Raw genomic sequence first — 24,058 nt, 5'->3', positions numbered from 1 at the left:
CTAATTGAGAAAAAAAAAATCTGTTAATTGTAAGATGCTAATGATGATCACAAGCTAATGTTTTTCTCATAATCATGTTTTATAAGTGTGAAATTTTCTCACAATTTGGATTTTTCCCCGCTTACAATTCAGTGAAAAAAAAGTTGAATTTTGAGATTTTTCTCAAAGTTAATTTTGCATTTTTTTTTTCTTCTCAGAATTTGGACTTTGCATCTTACAAATGTTTTTTTTAATTATTATTTAATTGCAGCTTTTTAATAATTTTGAGAGAGAGAGAAAAAAAACATTAAATTGTAATATATAAACTCAGAATTCAGATTTCTTTTAAATTCTCTCAATTGTAACATTACATTTCACAATGCTGACTTTTCTCCTCCTAAAAAATGTAAAAGTGAGACTGAAAAGTCTTTAAAAAGCCACTTATTTTATAGAGATCGCAGGGTCAAATAAAGCAATAAGACCCAAGAAGCTGTGAAAGTATGTCAGCTAACAGATGAGGAGTGCCCCTTAAGCTGTTTGGATTCATTAGAAATCATTGCTTCATGAGGCTTGCATAATCCATATAACTTCAGCCCAAATTTCCATGAAATGCCTCACTATTAGTTAGTTGTACCCATGCTCTTTTTTAAAGTATCGCCCCCAGAAACAGATTCCCATGATACCTATCTTGTGTTATTCTGTTCAGTGGTTGTTTAGTCATTTGATTTTGACTTTCTTCATGAGGGTGGTGTCCCGAGGGGTTTAAAGTGTTAATGCTATTAATAATGCATGCCAAAATTAATCTGATTACATTAGCTAAAATGAGTAATATACTGGATTCTGTTACTAACAACTATTTTCATCACGTAATTTGAAATAAGCAACAGATAACAATTTCTGACTATATCTTCATTCTTGTTTTTAATACTAATGTTATAATCTAAATGTTCAAACAACACAGTCATAAACTAGATTCAGCATGTCAACATAATTACAGTGGAATATTTATTATGTTAAAAAAAAAGTAAGTGTGGATTCAAGCCGTTTCACACAGACATGTTTATTCTGGCAAGATACGTCAACAGGTAGTGAATATTTCCATTTGTTCAACGACCGGTTCGACGTCATTGTTTGACACTGCATCAGAAGCACTTAGGAAAAATGCTAGTGATTAATGTATAATGCATGTCCTGATATCAAAGCTAAACAACTCATTCTTCACTGATACAATCTGAAAGCATGAAGCATGAAGAAAAAGTTCTCAAATTACATGAAGCGTGCGTCTGTCCGTCTACTCACCGTCTACTCATTCAACTTTATTTATTCTCTAGAAATGAAAAGATGATGTTTAGAAGAATCACCCAGCTGCTCTTATTATACAGTGAAAGTAAAGAACTACAACAATGCACAAGAAAACATCCTATTTTGTGCACCATTTTTGTTTTTCAGATGTCTGAAGTCATATGATAGTTTTGTGTGAATAACACATTCAAATTTTCAATCGCTATTTCTAATTTTTCATTGTGTTAAGAAGAGCAACACGAAAATTCTGCCAAACGTGATCTTTTTCTGCTCCGAATTAGAGAACAAATGTGAAAACCACAAGTGGGCGAGATCATTTTTGGTTGTTTTTATTTCAGTTCAGATGTGCTCTTGGCAACGCTTCTCAGGACCAGGCGATCTTCAGCATCTCGTCCACATCCAGAAGTTTTTCCCTGGGTTTTCCAAGGGATCTGCCTCTTTTCTCCTCCTCTGCATTAATCTTCTCCCACTGTGAAAAAAGCACCGTCCTCACACCTGTCGACACACATCACACTCGTGATCACAGATGCATGTCTCAACATGAAAGTTATTCCGAGGTAGTGTTCTTTCTAAGACATTCTTTGGATTAAAAAACATGTATTCTTAAAAAAAAACAAAAAAAAACAAAAAAAAAAAAAAAATCCCACAATGCACTGCAGCGAGCTCACAGAATAAAAGATGCATACAAACTGGAGAATGGGAGAAATATACACTAAACAACTGCGAGACTCCTTTTTTACCCAGAAAGGAGCCTTGGTGTCTAATTAATATTTGTATAACTCGTTAACTTTATTTTAAATTAATAAAAAAATGTCTTAAAAAAATTAAACATTAAAATAAAAACATTAAAATTAGAATAACATGGAAAAAAAGCTACAATTCGTATTAACGCATAATATAATATTTGAATTTAATTTTCATGAATTGATATTAGTGCCATATTAAATAAAATATACAATTTGTGTTAATGCAATTTGTATTTAAAAAATATATACAATTATTTAATTTGCTATTAATTAAAATGTATTCATTTATAAATAAATGTAAACACTGGCCATTTTACTGTCATGTTAAAATAAATTTGAATTAATGCCTTGTGATATTTTTCTTGCAATATCATGTCAACGCATTTTTCCTCACAAAACATTGATTTATTCTTAAAATGTTATTAATATTCCTCAAAATCTTGTATTTTTTGGTATCTGATTATTCTAATGTGGCACTACAATGCCATCAAACATACTGATGCTGATACTATTATAAGATTGTACCCAATAATCTGATAAAACGCATTAAACCTGCTCTTAACTACACTCTATCAGCAGCTGTTAGGATCCTCATTTGTATGCTGACGTCACTTTTAATCAGGTTGACTTTAGTAAGGATGAAGCGGTCTCTGGGTTTCGGTATCGAGTGTGTCTGACCTCGTGTTTGCAGAAGTGCAGTGATCGCTTTGGCGCCTGGTTTGTTGACTGACAGATCCAGCTTGCCGTCCTCCATATCCTGAATTAAAACACGTGCCGTATCAAAGCTGTCGTTCATTGTGGTTGCGATCACGCCGGTAGGTCCGCGTTTGACCCAGCCGCTGCAGTACAGACCTGCCCAAACATTATAAGTCACACAAAATTACAAATTATAAATGCGAGAGTGAACAAACATTATATATATATATATATATATATATATATATATATATATATACATACAGTACAGACCAAAAGTTTGGAAACATTACTATTTTTAATGTTTTTTAAAGATGTTTCTTCTGCTCATCAAGCCTGCATTTATTTGATCAGAAATAAAAAAAACTGTAATATTGTGATATATTAGTACAACTTAAAATAATAGTTTTCTATTTGAATATACTTTAAAAAAAATAATTTATTCCTGTGATGCGCAGCTGAATTTTCAGCATCATTACTCCAGCTTCAGTGTCACATGTAACATCAGTCGATCACATGATCATTTAGAAATCATTCTGATATTCTGATTTATTATGAGTGTTGGAAACAGTTCTGCTGTCGAATATATTTGATCAATAAAAGGTTAAAAAGAACTGCATTTATTCAAAAAAAAAAAAAAAATACAATAATATATTTTCTTTACTATCACTTTTTATCAATTTAACACATCCTTGCTGAATAAAAGTATTAATTTTATTTAAAAAGAAAGAAAAAAATTACTGACCCCAAATTACTGACCAGTAGTGTATATTGTTATAAAAACATAGCCTCTTTTTTTTTATTCATCAAAGTATCCTAAAAAAGCATCAAATGTTCTGAAAAAATATTAAGCAGCAGAACTGTTTCCAACTTTGATAATGAATCATCATATTAGAATGATTTCTGAAGGATCGTGTGATAATGATCCTAAAAATTCAGCTTTGCATCACAGAAATAAATGATAATTTAAAGTATAATACATTTAAAAACAATTATTTTAAGTTGTAATAATATTTCACAATATTACTGTTTTTTCTGTATTTTTGATCAAATAAATGCAGGCTTGATGAGCGGAAGAAACTTCTTTCAAAAACATTAAAAATAGTAATGTTTCCAAACTTTTGGTCTGTACTGTATATTTATTATTTGTTTTTTGTTTTGTTTTTTTCTTCTATGTATGTGTTTTTGTATTGTACTATGGATCCCTCTGGGTCTGGAAATAAAGTGTATTATTATTATTATATATATATATATATATATATATATATATATATATATATATATATATATATATATATATATATATATATATATATATATATATATATATATATATATATATATATATATATCCCCAGATTATCAGATGTGTGTTTTTTTCTATGGCAGAGCCTCAACCCCAGAAACCTCAGGAGACGTTATTTACGATTGTTTTTGGACTCCTACAAAATCTTTTCCATGTAAGACCACTAAATGTAGTTTCCCACTAAATGACACTCATCTGTTGCCGAATATAAGAACTCACAATACAACACACTGAGAATAAATTCACACTGTCTTTTCCTATAGTAATTATACTTGTCAAACTATGTTTTGTAGGACCATTTTGAACTTGAGGGAAAAACCATAAAACATAAATTACACAACTATCAGTTAGATTTGAAAAGTCTTTGTAAGGCAATTAAGTGAAAGTCATTCATTAACATTCTTGTGTCGTCTCCTGAGGTTTCTGGCTTTGAGCTCCACGCATCTTTCGCGTCTCTGACCTGCTGTGTCCTGCACTCTTCCCATCTCATTGGGCACGATGGCTCTTCGGGGGTCAAAGGGCACAACGGGATCAATGGGAATGCTTTTATAGCCGATACTGCTGATGATCAGGCCACAGTCCACATCCTCCGTCTGACCGGTGACTTCGGCACGCGCGCTCTCACCTGAACCCTGAGACACAACACAGACCTCACATCCGGCTTTCGCTGCTTGTTTTGAAATGCATAAGTGAGGTAACATAACACAAACTATTGTTTTCATATAAAAGAAGAAATGCAAAATGCTTTGACGCCAGGGAAAAAAATCTTGAAAATTTCAATTGAGCAATCGCAATTGATTAAAAAAATCAAAGTTAACTGTATACAGTATATATGTACTAGTCCTATATATAAATATATAAATATATAAATAAATAAATATATAAATATATATATATATACAGTACAGACCAAAAGTTTGGAAACATTACTATTTTTAATGTTTTTGAAAGAAGTTTCTTCTGCTCATCAAGCCTGCATTTATTTGATCAAAAATACAGAAACAAATGTAACATTGTGAAATATTATTACAATTTAAAATAATTGTTTTTAAATGTATTATACTTTAAATTATCATTTATTTCTGTGATGCAAAGCTGAATTTTTAGGATCATTATCACACGATCCTTTAGAAATCATTCTAATATGATGATTCATTATCAAAGTTGGAAACAGTTCTGCTGCTTAATATTTTTTCAGAACATCTGATACTTTTTTAGGATACTTTGATGAATAAAAAGTAAAAAAAAAAGAAAAAAAAAAAAGAAGCTAGGTTTATAAAATATAAATATTTTGTAATAACAATATACACTACTGGTCAGTAATTTTTTCTTTCTTCTTTTTAAATAAAATCAATACTTTTATTCAGCAAGGATGTGTTTAATTGATAAAAAGTGATAGTAAAGAAATTATATTATTAGAATTTTTTTATTTTATTTGAAATAAATGCAGTTCTTTTGAACCTTTTATTGATCAAATCTATTCGACAGCAGAACTGTTTCCAACACTCATAATAAATCAGAATATTAGAATGATTTCTAAATGATCATGTGATCGACTGATGTTACATGTGACACTGAAGGCTGGAGTAATGATGCTGAAAATTCAGCTTTGCGTCACAGGAATAAATTATTTTTTAAAAGTATATTCAAATAGAAAAGTATTATTTTAGGTTGTAATAATATTTCACAATATTACTGTTTTTTCTATATTTCTCATCAAATAAATGCAGGCTTGATGAGCGGAAGAAACTTCTTTCAAAAACATTAAAAATAGTAATTTTCCAAACTTTTGCCATGTACTGTATCTATATGAAAGACATTAAAGAGCACTGTAATTGACAGACATACGTACAGCAATACAAGATTTTTAAATGATGATTTAATTTATTAATGGATAAAAGCTGTCCAAACCTAGCTGACTCTGCGTGAAATAGTAATCAATCTTGTTAAATCATGAAAGAACTGTAGTTAACCACATTATTATTATTATTATTTTAAATCTGAGTTACATTTCACTTGCCACACACAGGCCTCACATAAGATATTAAGAAATCACTTAAAGAGAAGCTGTTTGACGAAGTGAAGCATGCTTAAAGAGAAACTCATCATGCTGCAATCTGATCTAAAGCAAGAACAGATGCCAAACTAAACAGTTGACACGTATCAGTCTGGAAAAGATTATGAAATCATTTCTAAGGCTTTGTGGCGAACCACAGTCAGAGACATGATACACAAACGGAGAAAACTTGCAACCCAGTGGTGGTCCAGCTTTTTTCCCCTTAATAAATGAAAGCATCATTTAAAACTGCATTTTGTATTTACATGCATTATCTTTGAGTAATAATAAAATTAGTTTGATGATTTGAATCTTTTAAGTGTGACAAAAAAAAAAGTTAATTATATATATAATAATATATATATATATATATATAATTAAAGCAGGCATGTATAGTGTATAAATGATCTGAAACTATGGTGCCAATTATTTAATTTATCTGGAGTATTTGTATTGTGATCGATGAAAGTTAATAATATGTATCACACACATTAAGACTACAAACTCGTCTTAGATTAAATCAGGAATAATTAATCCAATTAATGCTGTAGTAATCAGTTCTGTAAACCACAAACTTCCGCACCAAACAGAAAGCAGGGTTTGTTATCGTGCAAGATATAATCATCATCATCATCATCATCATGCTTCTGCTCTCAGGACTTTCCAGATTTACAACGGAGACAAAAATGCGTTCTTGTTGTGCGATGAACGGTCAAAACAAAGCTCGCTAAAACATAAGCGCTCAGATTACTGAAACAACTGTGTGTGGCAGAGCCAGTCCTGCTGGTTCAACACATCGTCTAATTCAGCTTCATTATGATCACGTTTAATAAATATATACATCCAGACGGTTTGGAATAAGAGTCCTTATAAATCCAGAAAAGTTGGTTTACATAAAACCCTTTTGTGATGCATTTCTGCAAATCGAAAGCAACAGATGAAACCAATGATTTTGTGCATCTGGAATATTTGTTTTGATCTCTGAGGTGCTTCAAATAAGTCACGTAGATGAATTACTCACATTAAGCCGAACATTTTTGTGCAATGAATGAAGTGCAATCCTAACAGCTCACTTATTCGTGGGCCTAGTTCTGTCTTGCATGTTTGCCTCTCAATCATTGAGTAATATAATGAAATATTTCAGAATATGTGACGCTGGAGCACAAAACCAGTCTTAATTCGCTGGGGTATAAATTTTTTCTATTATGCCAATTATCATTAGAATATTAAGATTATGTTCCATGAAGATATTTTGTACATTTCCTACTGTAAATATATCAACACTTAATGTTTGATTAGTAATATGCATTGCTACGAATTCTTTAAAGGTGATTTTCTCAATATTTAGATTTTTTTTGCACCCTCAGATTCCAGATTTTCTAATAGTTGTATCTGAATTTATTAAGTTTTCAGATGAAACTTGCTTGGTTTTGTGATCCAGGGTCACATATAAAGTTTAAGGTGACTGTTTTCTATGTGACTACATTGTAAAATGTCATTTATTCCTATGATTAGTCCAAATTTTTTAGCATCATTACTCCAGTCTTCATTTTTAATAGTAATGTTTTGTAACAGTATAAAAGTTTTAATGTAATTGTTGGTTGATCAATTTAATGTTGTTTTTTATTTTCCTGACCCTAAACGTTTGAATGGTAGTGTACACTGTAAATATATTGCTATATTTATTAATATATAATTATTAATATATAATTTTTGTCAATTCCGGTTTACTTTTACTTTTACTTCACGTATAATCCAATCAACCATGGAATAATTTGCATACGGGTGACCGAGCAAACCAAATGCAAACCATGGGCCGTGTCCAAATCCCATTCTTTCTTCAGTGAGTACTTTTTAAAATAAGCAATCATTTGGCGAACATTATTTTAAGTTTGAATGCAATCTTGATGTACTAAATTCCCTATGATATCATTTTCACATGACCAACCAGCAGCAGTTGCATCACATCACTATCATTCATAAATCATCTACTGCTTCAAACCCACATGGGATTGAATAGCTAAGTGTTCATCATACGCAGAAACACTCCAGAAGTAGCACGCCATCCAGGTACTTTTTTCCACTTTTGTGAGTAATGTGTATTTTGACATGCTTCTTTTGTTGCATACAATTTTACGCCTACTTTACAGTATCCGGTTTCAGATGCGTCCATGGCTCTTATCCAGTTTTGCACGTTTACCTCAAGCTTATTAAGAGCCAATCGGATTCCAGTAGCTCTTTTCCCATCAGCCCCAGCGAGAACCTCCACTGGACTGCGAAAGAAGCGCAAGCCCCAGCATTTCTCCGCTTTATCATCTCCTCCTTCCTTTACGGCTTTCATCATTAGCTCTGTCAGTCTTTTTCTTGGCCTAGGAAGGTCTGATCAACACACACACACACACATAGAAACATTTTAATGATCTCCCATGCTAAACCTCAAACATGCAGATAATGCAGAGGAATGCAATGGGAAAAGTTAGTATATACAGCAGAAGGAATGTTAAGACCTGTTTAAAAGACTTGCATTGTTGATTTACCCAGAAAATCAGGTTCATAAATACAGAAATGCCTATATAATAGTCACTCATTGTGTGGAGAAAGTTGTTACAGCTTGCTGCTGTTCACTGACAATTTGAAAAGGAGTATGTTTTTAAGAATAAAACCATCTGAAGTCAAAGGGAAGGAATAGTGAGAACAATTTTTAAGTTTATACTTCCACAAATGCACAAAGTTGGATACAAGTGTTTAAAGTGTACTTTTGCTCAATGTATTTCGAATATTTAGAAAGTTTAAAATAATACAAATCTGACTTTTGAGTAGTTCCCAGATCAAACAGGTAAAATACCATTTAAAAGTTTTAGATAGATTTTAAGAAGAAGTCTCTTTTGCAGACCAAGGCTGCATTTATTTGAACACAAATACAAATAATAAAAACAATAATATTCTGAAAAAAAAAAAAAAAAAATCTAAATAACTATGTTCTATTTTAATATATATTTACAATATAATTTATTCCTGTGATGAAAGTTGTATTTTCAGCATCATTTCTCCAGTCTTCAGTGTCACAATCCTTTAGAAATCATTCTTATATGCTGATTTGATGCTCAAGAAACATTTATGATTATTAGCAATGTTGAAAACAGCTGTGTACCATTTTTTAAGATTGTTTGATGAACAAAAAGTTCAATAATAGTATTTATCTAAAATAGAAAGCTTTGGTAAAGATACTGAAAACTGCCAAGACCGACACAGAAATAAGCTGCACTTTAAAATATATTCAAACAGAAAATTGTTATAAAAAAATAAAAAAATAAATAAATAAATGTATTTATTTATATATATATATATATATATATATATATATATATATATATATATATATATATATATATACATATACATATACATATATATATATATATATATATATATATATATATATATATATATATATATATATATATATATATATATTCACAATATTTATGCTTTTTGCTGTATTTTTTATGTTGTTTTCTAAAGTATGAAGGACAGAAAAGAAAAGGACACTTATCTCAAAAACTCCATCTTGTTAGTATACTTATGAAATTACGTACAGCAAACAAATGCACTTTATCTGATGCAGTATTTTTATTTGGATTTTTTGGATTTCTGATTAGGAACTGTTCACAATGTCTCAGATGGACCACCTCTCTCATTTCCAGAAGAGATAAACAAAGCAGTCCTGTTCCCTGGGGCCTTTTAAAACTTTCCCCTTGCAATTAAACCATATAAGTATACAATATATTTCAAGCGTGTTTTCCACTCTTCAACCAACCACAGCTGTCACTCAAATGGTTTTATTGCCTTTGAGTGAGTGAAGCAAGAGAGTCTTATCTTGATGGAACACGCAATTCAAAGAATACATTTTTCTTTTTCTTTCAGTTTGGTTTAGGATTTCTTAAGATTTAGGATGTGCGTAAGATCATATTACTGAGGTGTAAGATCAATTAGCTTCAAAAAGAAATATAAAACCTGTGCTAACAGAAACAATACAAGTTGTTGACATTATAGCATAACAATGCAATTTTTTGTAGCCGGTTGTTTTTACACTACAGGTGTAACAATGTTGAATAGGAAATGCACAAAAAAGGAACAAAAATTATACAATTATTTATAAAGTTAAGTTTTACATTAAACATTAACTAGCATTTTTAGGGTAAATGCACAACATAATATATTTTTTGGAAACCGTGATGCACTGTTTGATCATTAAAAGTAAAAAAAAAAAAAAAAAATCTCTTTTTTACATTATAACATGTCTTTACAGTCGTTTTTTTTAATGCAATTTAATGCATCACTGTTTCATAAAACTATGAATTTCTTAAAAGAAAAATTCTAAACCAATTTACAATAACCATAAAAAAAAAAAAAACAGCAACAAAAACTGAAAGGACAGATGCCTCGAAATGGTTTGAGTAAAGATGAAAGGAGTAGAGTACAGATCTGCTCACATTAAAAACTGAATTGATCCGAGTCATTTGCAAACTTCAAAAGCATCTTCAGACCAGATGATTAATTGAGTAAATTCATTTCCCAGATCATTTGATCTGGAAACCAAGAACTGCCAGACAGGAATTGTTTCACACCCTTCCCCTTTAAAGCAGTTATTAAATATCACTATATTCAACTAGTTTTATGCTTTTATTTCTAGAGCTCAATGTAGCATTAACCTCTTAATCTCCTTTTAGGTTTGACTGATGGAAGTCAGGGGTTTGGATTGACATGAGGTTTAGTTTGATGTAAATGCAGTGCTTTGATTTGAATGTTTTTACCTTTCAAAACTTCTGCGATGCCCTTAAAGTCAGCGGGCAGCATATCAGCCCTGACCTTTGGCAGATTGACCATCTCTCTGAGTTCCTGAGGACATTAACAAACATAAACAGCCCTGTTCCCTTACACATTCATTTTGAAACCTTGCATTTGCAAAGTACATAAACTCTATAATTGTATATTAGAGTATATAAGGTTTTTTCCATTATGCAATACTCTGTTTTTTTGTCCCCTCATGCATTCAATCAACAGGTTCTTCCACTTTATTTTCCAAATCCACAGCCAGATGTCACTCAAATGTGTTTCGTTCACTGCGAGGGAGTGAAGCAAGAGAGTCATACCTTGATGGTACACGCGATTTGAAGAGGTCCTCGTCGGCCTACGATCAAAACCCTTCGCACTTTACTGTTCGCCAATGCCTCTAGGGAATTCTGGGAAATATCAGTTTCCTGTAAGTAGGGAGTAGAGAACAGTAAACTAAAATAAAATGATTAAAGACAAAACAGGAAAGGGTGGTTTACTGAGAAAAAAAAAACCTTTTCCTGAGCCATTACAGAATTTAAGTGATGCTTATCAGCTCATGTGCGAGAAATAATTCATCCAGAAGACGAAATAAGCTGGAAATGTCCTTAACCTCAGACCACTGAACTTGTATGTTCACCAGACAGGTTTGGAGAAATGTAGCACTGCATCACTGTCTCATTAATGGATGCTCTGTAGTGAATGGGTGCCGTCAGAATGAGAGTTGATAAAAACATCACAATAATCCACAGCACTCCAGTCCATAAAATGTGAACTGATGGACTGGATTACTTGTGTATGTTTTTATCAGCTGTCTGGACTCTCATTCTGACGGCACCCATTCACTGCAGAGCATCCTTTGCTGAGACACTGATGCAATGCTACATTTCTACAAACCTGATGAAGAAACAAACTCATCGACATCATGGATGGCCTGAGGGTGAGTATATTTCCAACAAATTTTCAGTTTTAAGTGAACTATTCCAATCAGCAGATATTCTTTTTTTATTATCTATGAATTTATTAATATAAAACTCTTCTCTAAACATGTATTGTTATATTTGTAACATTGTATGGGTCAAAATTATAAATTATTCCTTTATACCAAAAATCATTATAATATTAAATAAAGATCATGTTCCATGAATATATTTTGTAAATTTCCTACCTTAAATATATCAAAACCTAATTTTTTATTAGTTATATGCATTACATAGAACTTCATTTGGACAAATCTAAAGATGTTTTTCTCCATATTTAGATTTTTTTGCACCCTCAGATTCCAGATTTTCAGATAGTTGTATCTCAGCCAAATATCGTCCTATCCGAACAAACATTACATCAATGGAAATCTTATTTATTCAGCTTTCAGATGATGTTTCAATCTCAATTTTGAAAAATTGACTCTTATGAGTGGTTTTGTGGTCACATATAGATTCACTAGCAATGCAGAGGGTTTTAGTAAAGATCCACATCCACATCCAAAAAGAAGATATTCATAAGATACTCAAGTTTCATTAATGGAAGTCAATGAGTCATTTGACTGATTCGAACCATTAACAAGGGATTGGAGATCGATTCATGAGTTAAATAATTCCTTAAACTACTTCCAACCCATTACCATCTTGTACTTTTGCATGTATCATAACTCTCTCCAATCTGGATAAAATCATCACAGTGGGCTCAGACCTTCAGCATTTCTACAGGAGCCAGAAGTATTCGGGCAACATCCAGGGCCACATTCCCCTGTCCAAGAATCACAGCGGTCTCACAGCTGAGATCTGGATGCAGCTGCAGATCAAAAGAAATAACAGAGGCTTGTTTAGGGGGTTATTAAACACCAAAACATCCGAAGCGATTCTGAAGATAATGCACCTCTTTATTACAGGGCAGTCCGTTGTACCATCCGACAAAGTCTTTAGCTGAGAAAACGCCAGGTAAGTCTTCACCTGGAATTCCCATTGACCGATTTCCTTCAGCTCCGTAACTCTGGAAAAAGACATGGTGCAGAGGAGGATGATTACAGGAACAGTCTTGGTGCAAAATTAAATACAATTATATGGCATGCTAAAATAGTTCGGAGACTGTTCTTTTGTACACTTTCACATCAGAAAACATATTCATGGTCAATAAACATCTTCAGTTTACTTTTAACAGCTGTAGCAACAATCTTGAGTGCATGAACTGATCACATGTAAACTTTGAATGAAATATGAGTCACTTGGATAAAAGCACTTGCCAAATGCATAACAGAAAATGTAAATATTAGCATAACGCTCTGGCTAGTATACATGGTTTTATTTCACTGACAAATGTCTAGAGCGCATTATTGTGAGACGAAGGCACACAGAATTAATATCTGTATGGCGCATAAGCACAGACAGATTTGAGAACGCACAGGACACAGTTTGAGTGAGGGGAGAGACAAATTTTAAGTGCGCACACTCTCCTCGGTTTTAAACAATGACTAGAAAAGTCAAAAGAAGTATAAAAGGAGGTGCAAGTAGATTTAATTTATGTTTTTATTTTGACAAATGCACAAAGTTGGATACACACTGCAGTTTAAAAGGTTGAGGGCCGTCTCTTATACTCGTCGTGGCTGCATTTATAATTGTAAAAATAGTAAAGTAATGCAATGTTTTTTTTTTTTATTATTTTAAGCATTTTAAAATGTAATTTATTCATGTAGTGCAAAGAGGCAAATTAGATTGTGGAATCAAAAAAAAATAAATTTTAAAAAATTAGCTAGCTTTTTGTATTCAATCTATTTGTTTTCTTTTTATTTATTACACAATTAACAAAAGCAAAAAAAAAAAAAAAAAAAATCCCTCTAACACTAAATTGCTCTATCCTATCTGTTTTCTTTTTATTTATTATATAATATTAATAAAACCCTTTCTACGTTTACTGTGTTAAGCTAACCGTAATTTGTCAAAGCATGCCAAAATGTAAATGTGATGTAAAACAGGAATAATCTAAGCCTGCATATATAAATGATATTTCCAACTGACACACTACAGCAAAAGATAGAAATAAGTGACTTAGAAACACTTTTGGATGCTGGAAATACTAGTGTCGTAATATATATATATATGCGTTATTTTTTTTATATACAGTACAGACCAAAAGTTTGGAAACATTACTATTTTTAATGTTTTTGAAAGAAGTTTCTTCTGCTCATCAAGCTTGCATTTATTTGATCAAAAATACAGAAAAAACTGTAATATTGTGATATATTATTACAACTTAAAATAATAGTTTTCTATTTGAATATACTTAAAAAAATAATTTATTCCTGTGACGCAAAGCTGAATTTTCAGCATCATTCCTCCAGCCTTCAGTGTCACATGTAACATCAGTCGATCACATGATCATTTAGAAATCATTCTAATATTCTGATTTATTATGAGTGTTGGAAACAGTTCTGCTGTCTAATATATCTGATCAATAAAAGGTTCAAAAGAACCGCATTTATTCAAAATTACTATATATTCTAATAATATATTTTCTTTACTATCACTTTTTAGAAATTTAACACATCCTTGCTGAATAAAAGTATTGATTTTATAAATAAATAAAAATTACTGACCCCAAATTACTGACCAGTAGTGTATATTGTTATTACAAAATATATTTTTTTTTTTTTATTCATCAAAGTATCCTAAAAAATATCACATGTTCTGAAAAAATATTAAGCAGCAGAACTGTTTCCAACTTTGATAATGAATCATCATATTAGAATGATTTCTAAAGGATTGTGTGATAATTTTCCTAAAAATTCAGCTTTGCATCACAGAAATAAATGATAATTTAAAGTATAATAAATTTAAAAACAATTATTTTAAGTTGTAATAATATATCACAATATTACAGTTTTTTCTGTATTTTTGATCAAATAAATGCAGGCTTGATGAGCAGAAGAAACTTCTTTCAAAAACATTAAAAATAGTAATGTTTCCAAGCTTTTGGTCTGTACCGTATATTGTCATTGTAAATTTTTACTATGCAAAACTGGCGCTTAGTGAGTGATGAATGTGAATTCAGTGCTGTGTTGTGGTTCGTGTCCTCACCAGCACTACAGCGTGGTAAGCTTGTCGTAACTCGTCAATCGTCACATCTTTACCCACATTCACATTGCCATGGAAGCTGAATCGTTCATGCTGGGCCGTCTGAGTAAAACTGTTAATGACATTCTGGAAAATTCAAATGAAAAATAAATATATAAAAATTTATTGATAGGAAAATAAATACTATACAAGTCAATGGCAACCAGCAAGTGTTTGATTACCAGCAATCTTCAAAATATCAGCAGCCCATACAGGTGTGGAAAGACATGAGAGGGAGTAAATGATGACAGAAATATCTTTTTTTTTTTTTGGATGAACTTTCGCTTTAAGTTTAACGGTATCTAACATGTCATCAAGACTGTGTCACTCAGGATGCTATCACATGAATGCAAGAACATCTGAAGGATCTGTACTGACAGTCACAACTTACTGTAAATCAGACATGGACAGACATTCGTGTTGTCCTGGCAGTAATCACGCTCTAAACATAGTCTCATTTTTACTGATGTTTCTTTTTGCATTTCCTACATGAGGTAATTATTGATCGAAACTCTCCAGCACTATTGTGTTACACAATTACATTGTGTTACAGTAAATGCATGCCTCATTTCCCATAATACTTTTTAATGCTAAAGTCCTATTGCCAGCAAATTGCAAAGTTCAAACAGATAGTCCTTATCTTAATAATAAGTGATTATATATTACAACAAGGGAGATGAGGAGGTATTATAACATCAAATCAGATCGAGTCATCATGAAACAGTGTTTGTAAATTACATGCAGCAAATAACAATATATAGTCAATATAAATGCAGCATTAGAACACTAAGTTTTAATATGTGACATATATGTTCAGTTTTGGCTTGTGACGTTTAAATCTCTGACAATTACATAATCTCATGATGTTCTCATAAGCACAGATCACAAGACAAAGAATGATTACGAAACTAAAACCAACAGTCTTCAACGGCCAAATAGGAAGTGCAATAAATAAACCAGAACATTAGACTTTTGTTCCCAAAAATGCATGCATATTTTTCCTGTAAATTGTGAGGAAATGTTGATCTTCTGTTTGTTATGTTGTTTGGACACTGGAAAAACAAAAGAAAGACTTAATTTTACGGCTCTGGAAAAACTCACGTTAAAAGTAAAGCTTAAATAAATTACATTTATGGAAAACGTTATTGTATGAATCTGATTCATAATGGCTTTACACTTTTCACAATACATTTTGGGGATGGTTACTTTTAAAGTAATTACAATATTGCACTACTAAAATAATCCGATATTATTCAATATGCTACATTAAAATATTGCGTTACTCCCTAAAAAAAAAAAAAAAAACATTACTTTTTGTGGAAAGTAATGCATTATGTTACTTTTTCTCATCTGGCCTTTAATTCTTGTAACTTAAAACTTGAAAAACTTGAAAAAAAGTAATGTGATTAAGTAACTCACATGGCTTGTAATGCATTACCCCTAACACTGTTCACGATTTATTTATTTTTTATTATACCATATGTTCAGACATATGCATGCATGCATAAATTTTGTGGGTTTATTATGTATTTAAGGTATATTTTTCCTTTTATATTCTCTAGTTACTTTATTTTTCTATAAAGTGGATATTTCTAAAAATATTTATAAATAAATTTGAAAAAAGCTGCTTTTATAATCATATTACTAGCAAAATCCAAACAGTGAATAATCAATACACTGATAAGGATTATTCTCAACTCCATGTTACATCCATAATCTCATATGATGTTTAGTTAAACAGGATATTCGTACAAATAAAAAAAAAAAGACCATGACTTGGCTTTTGGGGATTTGATTAATAAAGTGCTCTCTGCATTACAGACAAGAAATATAAGAGAGACTTGTACTGATGTAAAACTAAGTAAATGGGGTTTATTTTTATTTCATAGGGGCTAAACGAAGGCCTGACCTTGACCTCAGGATGATCAGGTGCGACCCCAAACCGTACCAGTCCAAACGGCACGGGCAGTCGCTCGTAAACATCTACGGCTGTGTCATGCCGAGCCTGAAAGTGATACAATGAAATGATCAAACAATGAGTGATTTGTGTAGAAATGTGGTTTTATTAACAAAGTTTGGGAGAAGCACGATCAGATAATCATCCAATTTGGCACAGGTGCATCTCGTCTAGCTAATCATCTTAAATAGCACGCAAGCGTGTATATATATCCAGTCTTCCTACCTCCTGTCCCACGACAGTCTTTTCGGCAACCCTCCTCCACCCCAACTCCTCACTTCTAATCTATTTATCCCAAATTAGGGATAGGGGGAGTCATTTGGGTTCGGGCTATGCTCCGGGCCCGGACCCCTCCCCCAGGACAGCACGCCAAAATATGCCTACTATTTGCCTTCAGATTAGATGTAAGGGTGAACTCGTGAAATGCCAGTAAACACTGTGCAACACTGACAACGATGAGTTTGTCTTTATTCCACAGACACAGACCTAAAGATCAGCATTCATGCGATTTCTGCAAAGCACTTGTGATTCAACCCGTTGTTCCTCTTTCATACTTCAGTGGTTTGATTGAAAGTCTTTAAGTGACAGAACATCGTGTCTATGTCAAAACCAGCAGCATTGTTTAAACTTGTACTGTGGGAATCGAAGTGGATCTACAGAATGAGAGTTCAGGACAGCTTTCACACTTCCTATGAAATCTGCAAAGTTTGTAACCCCTAAAAAAAACAATTCTGCTTAAGCTAGATGAAATCTTTCCTGAGAAAGTGTTTATTTGGACCAGTACGCCTACCTTCAGGAGCTGTTGTGCTGTGTAAAAACCTGCAGGTCCTCCACCTACGATGCACACTCTTGGACCGGATGAGGAGGACAACCCACGCACTCCTGGCAACATGACAGAAACACAACATACTTTTTATCATATGACATTTTACAAAAGAGACTGGTTGAGCAATCGCTTTATACACCACACACACGGGACAAGTACAGGATGTTTGTATGTCTATCTATCTGTCTATCTGTCTGTATAAGAAACTAGGGCAACAGTGCATCAACATTTGATTGATGACCCCCTGATAAGATAAGTCCATAAAAGTTCCATATCCCCAAAAGAATAAAGCAACTAAAATATATATACATATTTACCAAAAAGGACTATGTTTTACAGAAGAAAATATTATTAAAATGTTAATTTATTTAGTTAATATTAATTGATTTAGTGATTTATTTATTCACTCTTTTTTCAAGCCTAAAAACTTTGAACCAAGTCCCACTATCACAGGAGCACACGCACGCACGCACGCACACACACACACACACACACACACACACACACACACACACACACACACACACACACTCTCTCTCTCTCTCTCCCCTTTTCACAGACACACTCTTTCACACACACACACACACACACACACACACACACACACACACACACACACACACACACACACACACACACACACTCTCTCTCTCTCTCTCCTTTTCACAGACACACACTCTTTCACACACACACACACACACACACACACACACACGCACGCACGCACACACACACACACACACACACACACACTCTCTCTCTCTCTTTCTCTCCTTCTCACAGACACACACTCTCTCACACACACACATACACATACACACTCTCTCTCTCTCTCTCTCTCTCTCTTTCTCTCCTTCTCACAGACACACACTCTCTCACACACACACACATACACATACACACACACAAACACAGACACACTCTTTCTCTCCATCTCACAGACACACACTCTCTCACACACACGCACACACACACACACATTCTCTCCTTCTCACAGACACACTCTCTCTATCACACACACACACACACACACACACACACACTCTCCTTCTCACAGACACACACTCTCTCTTTCACACACACACACACACACACTCTCTCTCTCTCTCTCTCTCTCAAAGACACGCACTCTCACACAAACACATTCTCGCTCTCTCATTCTTTCTCAAAGACACAAAATCTCTCTCTCTGACACACACACACACACACTCTCTCTCTCACACACACACAGTTATTTTTGTGGCTGTTTTTGCTAGACAGAGAAAGTATGTCTGGTAGATACACAGAAACAGTAACAAGTGAATATCTGAGCTAACATAATGAAAATAGTTTGGAAAACATTTTTCTCTCCCGAGAACTGTGGCACAGCGCCAGACAATAAATTCAGAGGGTAAAGATATCGCAGGGTGTTTTGCAACGTAGGTCTGGTGAGAGTAAGCAGGATATTCTGTGAACACAGCCACGGTGTCAGACAAAGTTCAGCATGTGGAAAAAAACACGTTCACTAATCATATCAGAGTCTTTTGCAATGTACGACTGGTGTAAACTTTACAGCAATGTTCAGGAGAAGAATAAAGTAAACTGAAGTTTCTCCTAAAAATATCATGTAGGTTTTTGCTAGCTGGTAATAACATACTAAAATAAAAAGACCAGAGATAGTAGACCAATACAGTTTTTGAATATTAATATATGTGTATGGTTAGATTTAGTTTTTAAAAAATAAGTTAAAAAAATATTTTTATATAATATGTATATATATATATATTTGTAAGAATTTTTGAAGTAAATGACACCCATTCTGTGAAATGTCCGAAATATGTTTATGTGAAAACGCAGATTCACTCATGACGTCATGCAGACAAACAGTGTCAAGTGTGACATCATAAACTCACCGCCTTCAGCTGCCAGACACCGAGATGCGCGCGACAGGCCGTGGATCTTCATCACAGACCCTCTCACGAGGTTCATCATCGTCATCATCTTCATTAGATGAAATGCAGGACAAAAACAACAGTCCAAGTCCAACAATGACTCTGTTATGAAGCCAAAAGCTGCTTATGGAGCTTTGATCCTTCAGCGCGTGCTCATGGGTCACATTCGTGGGCTTGCATTCATGAACTTCATGAAATAAAACTGAAATAGATCTGTATTAAAGATTTACATTATGCATTTCTACTGTTTTGCTTCAGATTGCACCAATTCTGTTGCACTGGGTCCATTTGGAGTAAGTTCAAATAAAAGTGCCCGGTTTTGAAATGCTGAGTGCACAAGAAAAGAAGAAATAAGAAAATAATATTTTGAAGTGTGCATGACAACTGTATGAACAAGTAGTAACGTTACAGCAGAGCTGATCTTATTAATAAAACAACACGCTGTTAAATAATAAATAAAATACGGTGCATAGTACAAAATCAGTAGCTTAAAAAAAAGCACGCGGTGCATTAAGACGCAAAAGCGTCAATTTAAAATAAAAACCAGTTTAAAGCTATATATAAATGAAGTGTCCTTACTTCTGTTCAAGTGTGCATCGATTTAAGTTCTCCGTGATAAACGAATGCTCCGATTAAACGTTCCTCCTCGGTGAACATGTCACTTTCCGCTGTCTTTTGCTGATCCTTTCACACATAATCGAACTAACGTTATATTCCTCGAACTCTGGTGCTTCACTACTCATCTGAGGGATTTTATCAGTTTAGCCTTGACTGAAGGTCTCAGACTGTGCACAAATATATTACACACAGCGACGACTCCATGCATTCATGCACGTCTTCCACATCAGTAGAATCTGATCGTGATTTATGGGTTTTTGTCTGCTAATTACAATTATTCTACAATTGTTCAATTATTAAACAAGTTACCATATGTGACAAGCAGTCTGTGTTTGCCTCGTTAAAATAAATAATGCATTGAATGAGAATGAGCTGTTGCTCAACTGACTACTATTGCTCAAATAAGGATCAATGTCCAGTTTTATTAGACTACTTTGGTTCTTTATTGTATGGTGTTGCTTACATTTTCTTATCGCGATTCCAATACAACTATAACAAATTGCATTGTTGCAATTGAAATGTCAGTAACATGCTGCATATTACTTCATGTATGTGAAAATGTGTGAATGCAGATCAAGATCAACTCATACAACATTAAATACAACATTAAACATGTGACCAAAACACGTGCAACAACAAGCAGGCTTTTCTCAGAAGAATCTGTTATTCATTGAACAATTTATGCCTCGCCTTCCTTTTTATTCTTTACTCTTTCTTTTCTTTCATCTCTGACTGCCCACTCCTTTCAATTTTCCAGAAACAAATGTATTATACATGTCAACTATGAAATAACCAATAAATGTCAATGTTTTTAAATGAACTTATTATTAATAAAATGTAAGGTAGGCAACTTTACCTGAATCCCACAGCACATTCAGCCACAACAAAGTGGGACAATAATATTTGAACACTTTACTAGAAAACAATTTTTTTTTTTTTTTTTACATTTGTATTCATTCAATTTGATTCCCCATTGACTGTAGTAGCAATCAAAATAGAGACTGTCAAAATATTATTTGTTTATATTTAGCGAGCAACTTTTTTTATAGGCTATGGAGTGCGATTAATCTTTATAATAATTGATAGCAAAATAATAATAAATAATAAATAATAGCAAAAGACATGATGCACACACGCATATTCCAGGTCTGACCGTGGGCTCTCTCTGAGCAGACATTGCCCACATTAATCTAATGGGCGTAGATTCTGACTATTTTTTTATTGTCCTTTCCTTAGTGAACTTTAAGTGGTTTGTTTTGCAGTAGTTCTTTTTCAGGCAGCTGTATGTGTGTCACTTGCATAGAACATTTCTTAAGTAAACACGTTAATGAATTGCTAATTCACTGTCTTGTCTCCATCACAAAAGAAAGAAATAGAAGGTAAAGTCCAGCTGGCTCTTCACTTTGGAATTGAATATAGCTAGCTGCTTAAGCCAACCCATTTCTTTCAAGCAAACCAGTTACAGCTTAACACACTGCATTCTTTTCATTAGTGTTGTGCTAATTCACTATTCATGGCCTTTTGTGCCATCTTGACATGTTTATCCTTGAAAAAAACACTTAACCCTGAATAGTTCAGCGAATCACCTTGAATATGTCCACAAGTGTCCTTGTAGAGACATGTTTGATAAGGAAACTAGATCATAACAGATAGCAAGCCCTCCACAGGACACTTTTATGGTTCGGCAAAAAGATTTAGCTGGTAGATTTGTTATACATGTTTTCAGACTGTGGTTTTTACCATGCAATACGGTTATAGTGTTCCTGTAGCTCAATTCGTAGAGCACTGTTCTATCAAGCACAAATTTGGGGGTTTGATTCCCCGGGGAACACATGACATGTAAAGATTGATAGCCTGAATGCACTGTAAGTCTCTTTGGATAAAAGCGTCTGCTAAATGCATTAATTTAAATTATACCATACTTTAGAAGTGAACTCCCTCTCTCTCTCTCTCTCTCTCTCTCTCTCTCTGTCTTTCTGCCACCCCCCCCCCCCTCTCTCTCTCTCACACACACACACACACACACAATAAATGTACAAACTCACTGACAAAAATTGGAGTTGGATTTATCCTTGAAAAGATTTTCACTCAGGAAGGTATAGTATAACAATCTAACTTGATAGTCATGCTCTACATTAATTTTTTTTTAAACAAAAATAAACAAGAGCAGGTTAGTCACAACTAGATGAGTAAAGTTTCTGAACATCTCTTGAGATTACATGTTGATCACGTTTTTAAATAGCATGATTTAGCACATAGCTAACATGATTTAATATGTTTTAATATGTTGCATGTTCCTAGCATGATTAGCATGTTACAGTTACGCTTCTAGCATGATTAGCATATTGTTAACATGATTTAACACAGTTAACATGTTTTAGGATAAGCATGTAGCTATATTGCTTCTACCATGATAACCATGTTGATTAACATTTTGTTAGCACGTTGCTAGCATGTTTATAGCATAATTAGCACGTTGCTTTCTTATTGCTAACATGGTTAGTACGTTGTTAGCATTCTGTTAGCATGAGTAGCATGTTTATAGCATGTTATTAACTTGTTTTATTACATTGCTAGCATGATTACGTAGGCTATGTTTTCCTAGGATAGTCATTAATCTTTGTATGGGATATAAAGATTGAACACTCTATAAAATTATTGTTCAAAAGTTTTGACCCACTCAATGAAAATATGGGACTTTTGGTAGTTTTAATCTAATCACAGGTCGATCATTTAGAAAAGATATAGCAATAAAAAAAAAAAAAAACAATGAAGAATGAGAATATTCTGATTTTTAACAGGTTTCTGTTTGAGAACATTTCTACAATCTAATGTTTTCAGAAGTCAAATGTAAAAAAAAACAACAACAACAACAACAAAAAGCTTTAGAAAAGGCTGAGAACAATTGAGGGGGGGGGGGCGGACTGAAAATTTTATTTTGGAATAGAATCATGCAAGATAATCGCTGCATAACTGAAGTTACACACAAAAAAAAAAAAACATGAGTGAAACTTCAAAGAAATGATCGGTGCTTTCCTGTGCCAACAATAACATGAAAATGAGACAAAGGAATGTGCATTTCCATTCCCTGGTGGAAACTTTGGGATTTCTGAAACAAATAAAACATCCAAACAGCTGAAAATCTGCCTCATCAGAAATGAACCTCAAACATCAATATTATTTGACTACTGCTGGAGAGTGACACAATTTCCTGCATAACTGTTGGTTCGTCATTAATTATTGTGTCAATCAAACAAACCACTGCAACACGCTGGAGTCTTAACCCTAACCCTAACCCTAACCCTTAGGGAAGTCTAATGATTTCCCACAGTTTTTACAGCACAATTAACTTGTATTATACAAAAACATGAGACTCTAAATGCCACTGTGTTCTTGTGATATTTGTTTACACTTTAGGTATTAATTTGTAACTTTAACCCCTTTCTGGGCACCTCCTTTTTTGGCATGGAGACAGAAATGACATACCCTAAATAAAAAGGTTTCTGCTTATGATTCTTTTTGACTAGATGCATATTCAACATATGTTCACAAAGCTGACACTTCAAAGTTTACTGTTCAGGAATCAGAATCACTCAGACTGTTATGATAATAGAGATATATAAGCTCAAACATAAAAACAAAAATAAAAGTATTAAAAACATATTTTTTTAATGTATTTAAAAATGTGTTGATGTAAGATAT

General features: G+C 33.1%; 1 protein-coding gene across 2 annotated transcripts; it reads right to left on the bottom strand.

Annotated features, from left to right (window-relative positions):
• Positions 1-1,023: 1,023 nt before the first annotated feature.
• Positions 1,024-20,698, bottom strand: fdxr (ferredoxin reductase). 2 transcript variants are annotated; one of them, XM_052570172.1, is made up of 13 exons: positions 20,318-20,698; positions 19,700-20,065; positions 17,772-17,863; positions 16,934-17,029; positions 14,989-15,111; positions 12,794-12,907; positions 12,608-12,709; positions 11,239-11,346; positions 10,900-10,984; positions 8,286-8,464; positions 4,490-4,661; positions 2,706-2,879; positions 1,024-1,776 (listed from the first exon to the last, which is right to left on the bottom strand). In XM_052570172.1, exons 2-13 carry the CDS (start codon positions 19,791-19,793, stop codon positions 1,646-1,648), a joined length of 1,470 nt encoding a protein of 489 aa, XP_052426132.1. In that variant the 5' UTR covers positions 19,794-20,065; positions 20,318-20,698; the 3' UTR covers positions 1,024-1,645. The 2 variants fall into 2 exon arrangements, with proteins under 2 accessions (XP_052426132.1, XP_052426133.1); XM_052570173.1 differs by having other exon boundaries at positions 19,700-19,940.
• Between the last annotated feature and the right edge of the window lie 3,360 nt (positions 20,699-24,058).

The sequence above is a fragment of the Carassius gibelio genome, chromosome B12 (assembly GCF_023724105.1).
Source record: "Carassius gibelio isolate Cgi1373 ecotype wild population from Czech Republic chromosome B12, carGib1.2-hapl.c, whole genome shotgun sequence".
NCBI lineage: Eukaryota > Metazoa > Chordata > Actinopteri > Cypriniformes > Cyprinidae > Carassius > Carassius gibelio.
Note: the sequence above shows the minus strand (reverse complement) of the source record. Positions and strands in the feature narration are given on the sequence as shown.

What these genes read in the sequence shown, in the direction of transcription:
- fdxr (XM_052570172.1), bottom strand. Translation starts at nt 19,793, where the DNA reads ATGAAGATGATGACGATGATGAACCTCGTGAGAGGGTCTGTGATGAAG. An exon ending in GACTGCCCTGTAATAAAGAG is followed by an intron (nt 12,710 to 12,793) that starts GTGCATTATCTT and finishes TTTGATCTGCAG; the next exon opens with CTGCATCCAGATCTCAGCTG. An exon ending in AAATCGCGTGTACCATCAAG is followed by an intron (nt 10,985 to 11,238) that starts GTATGACTCTCT and finishes TAATGTCCTCAG; the next exon opens with GAACTCAGAGAGATGGTCAA.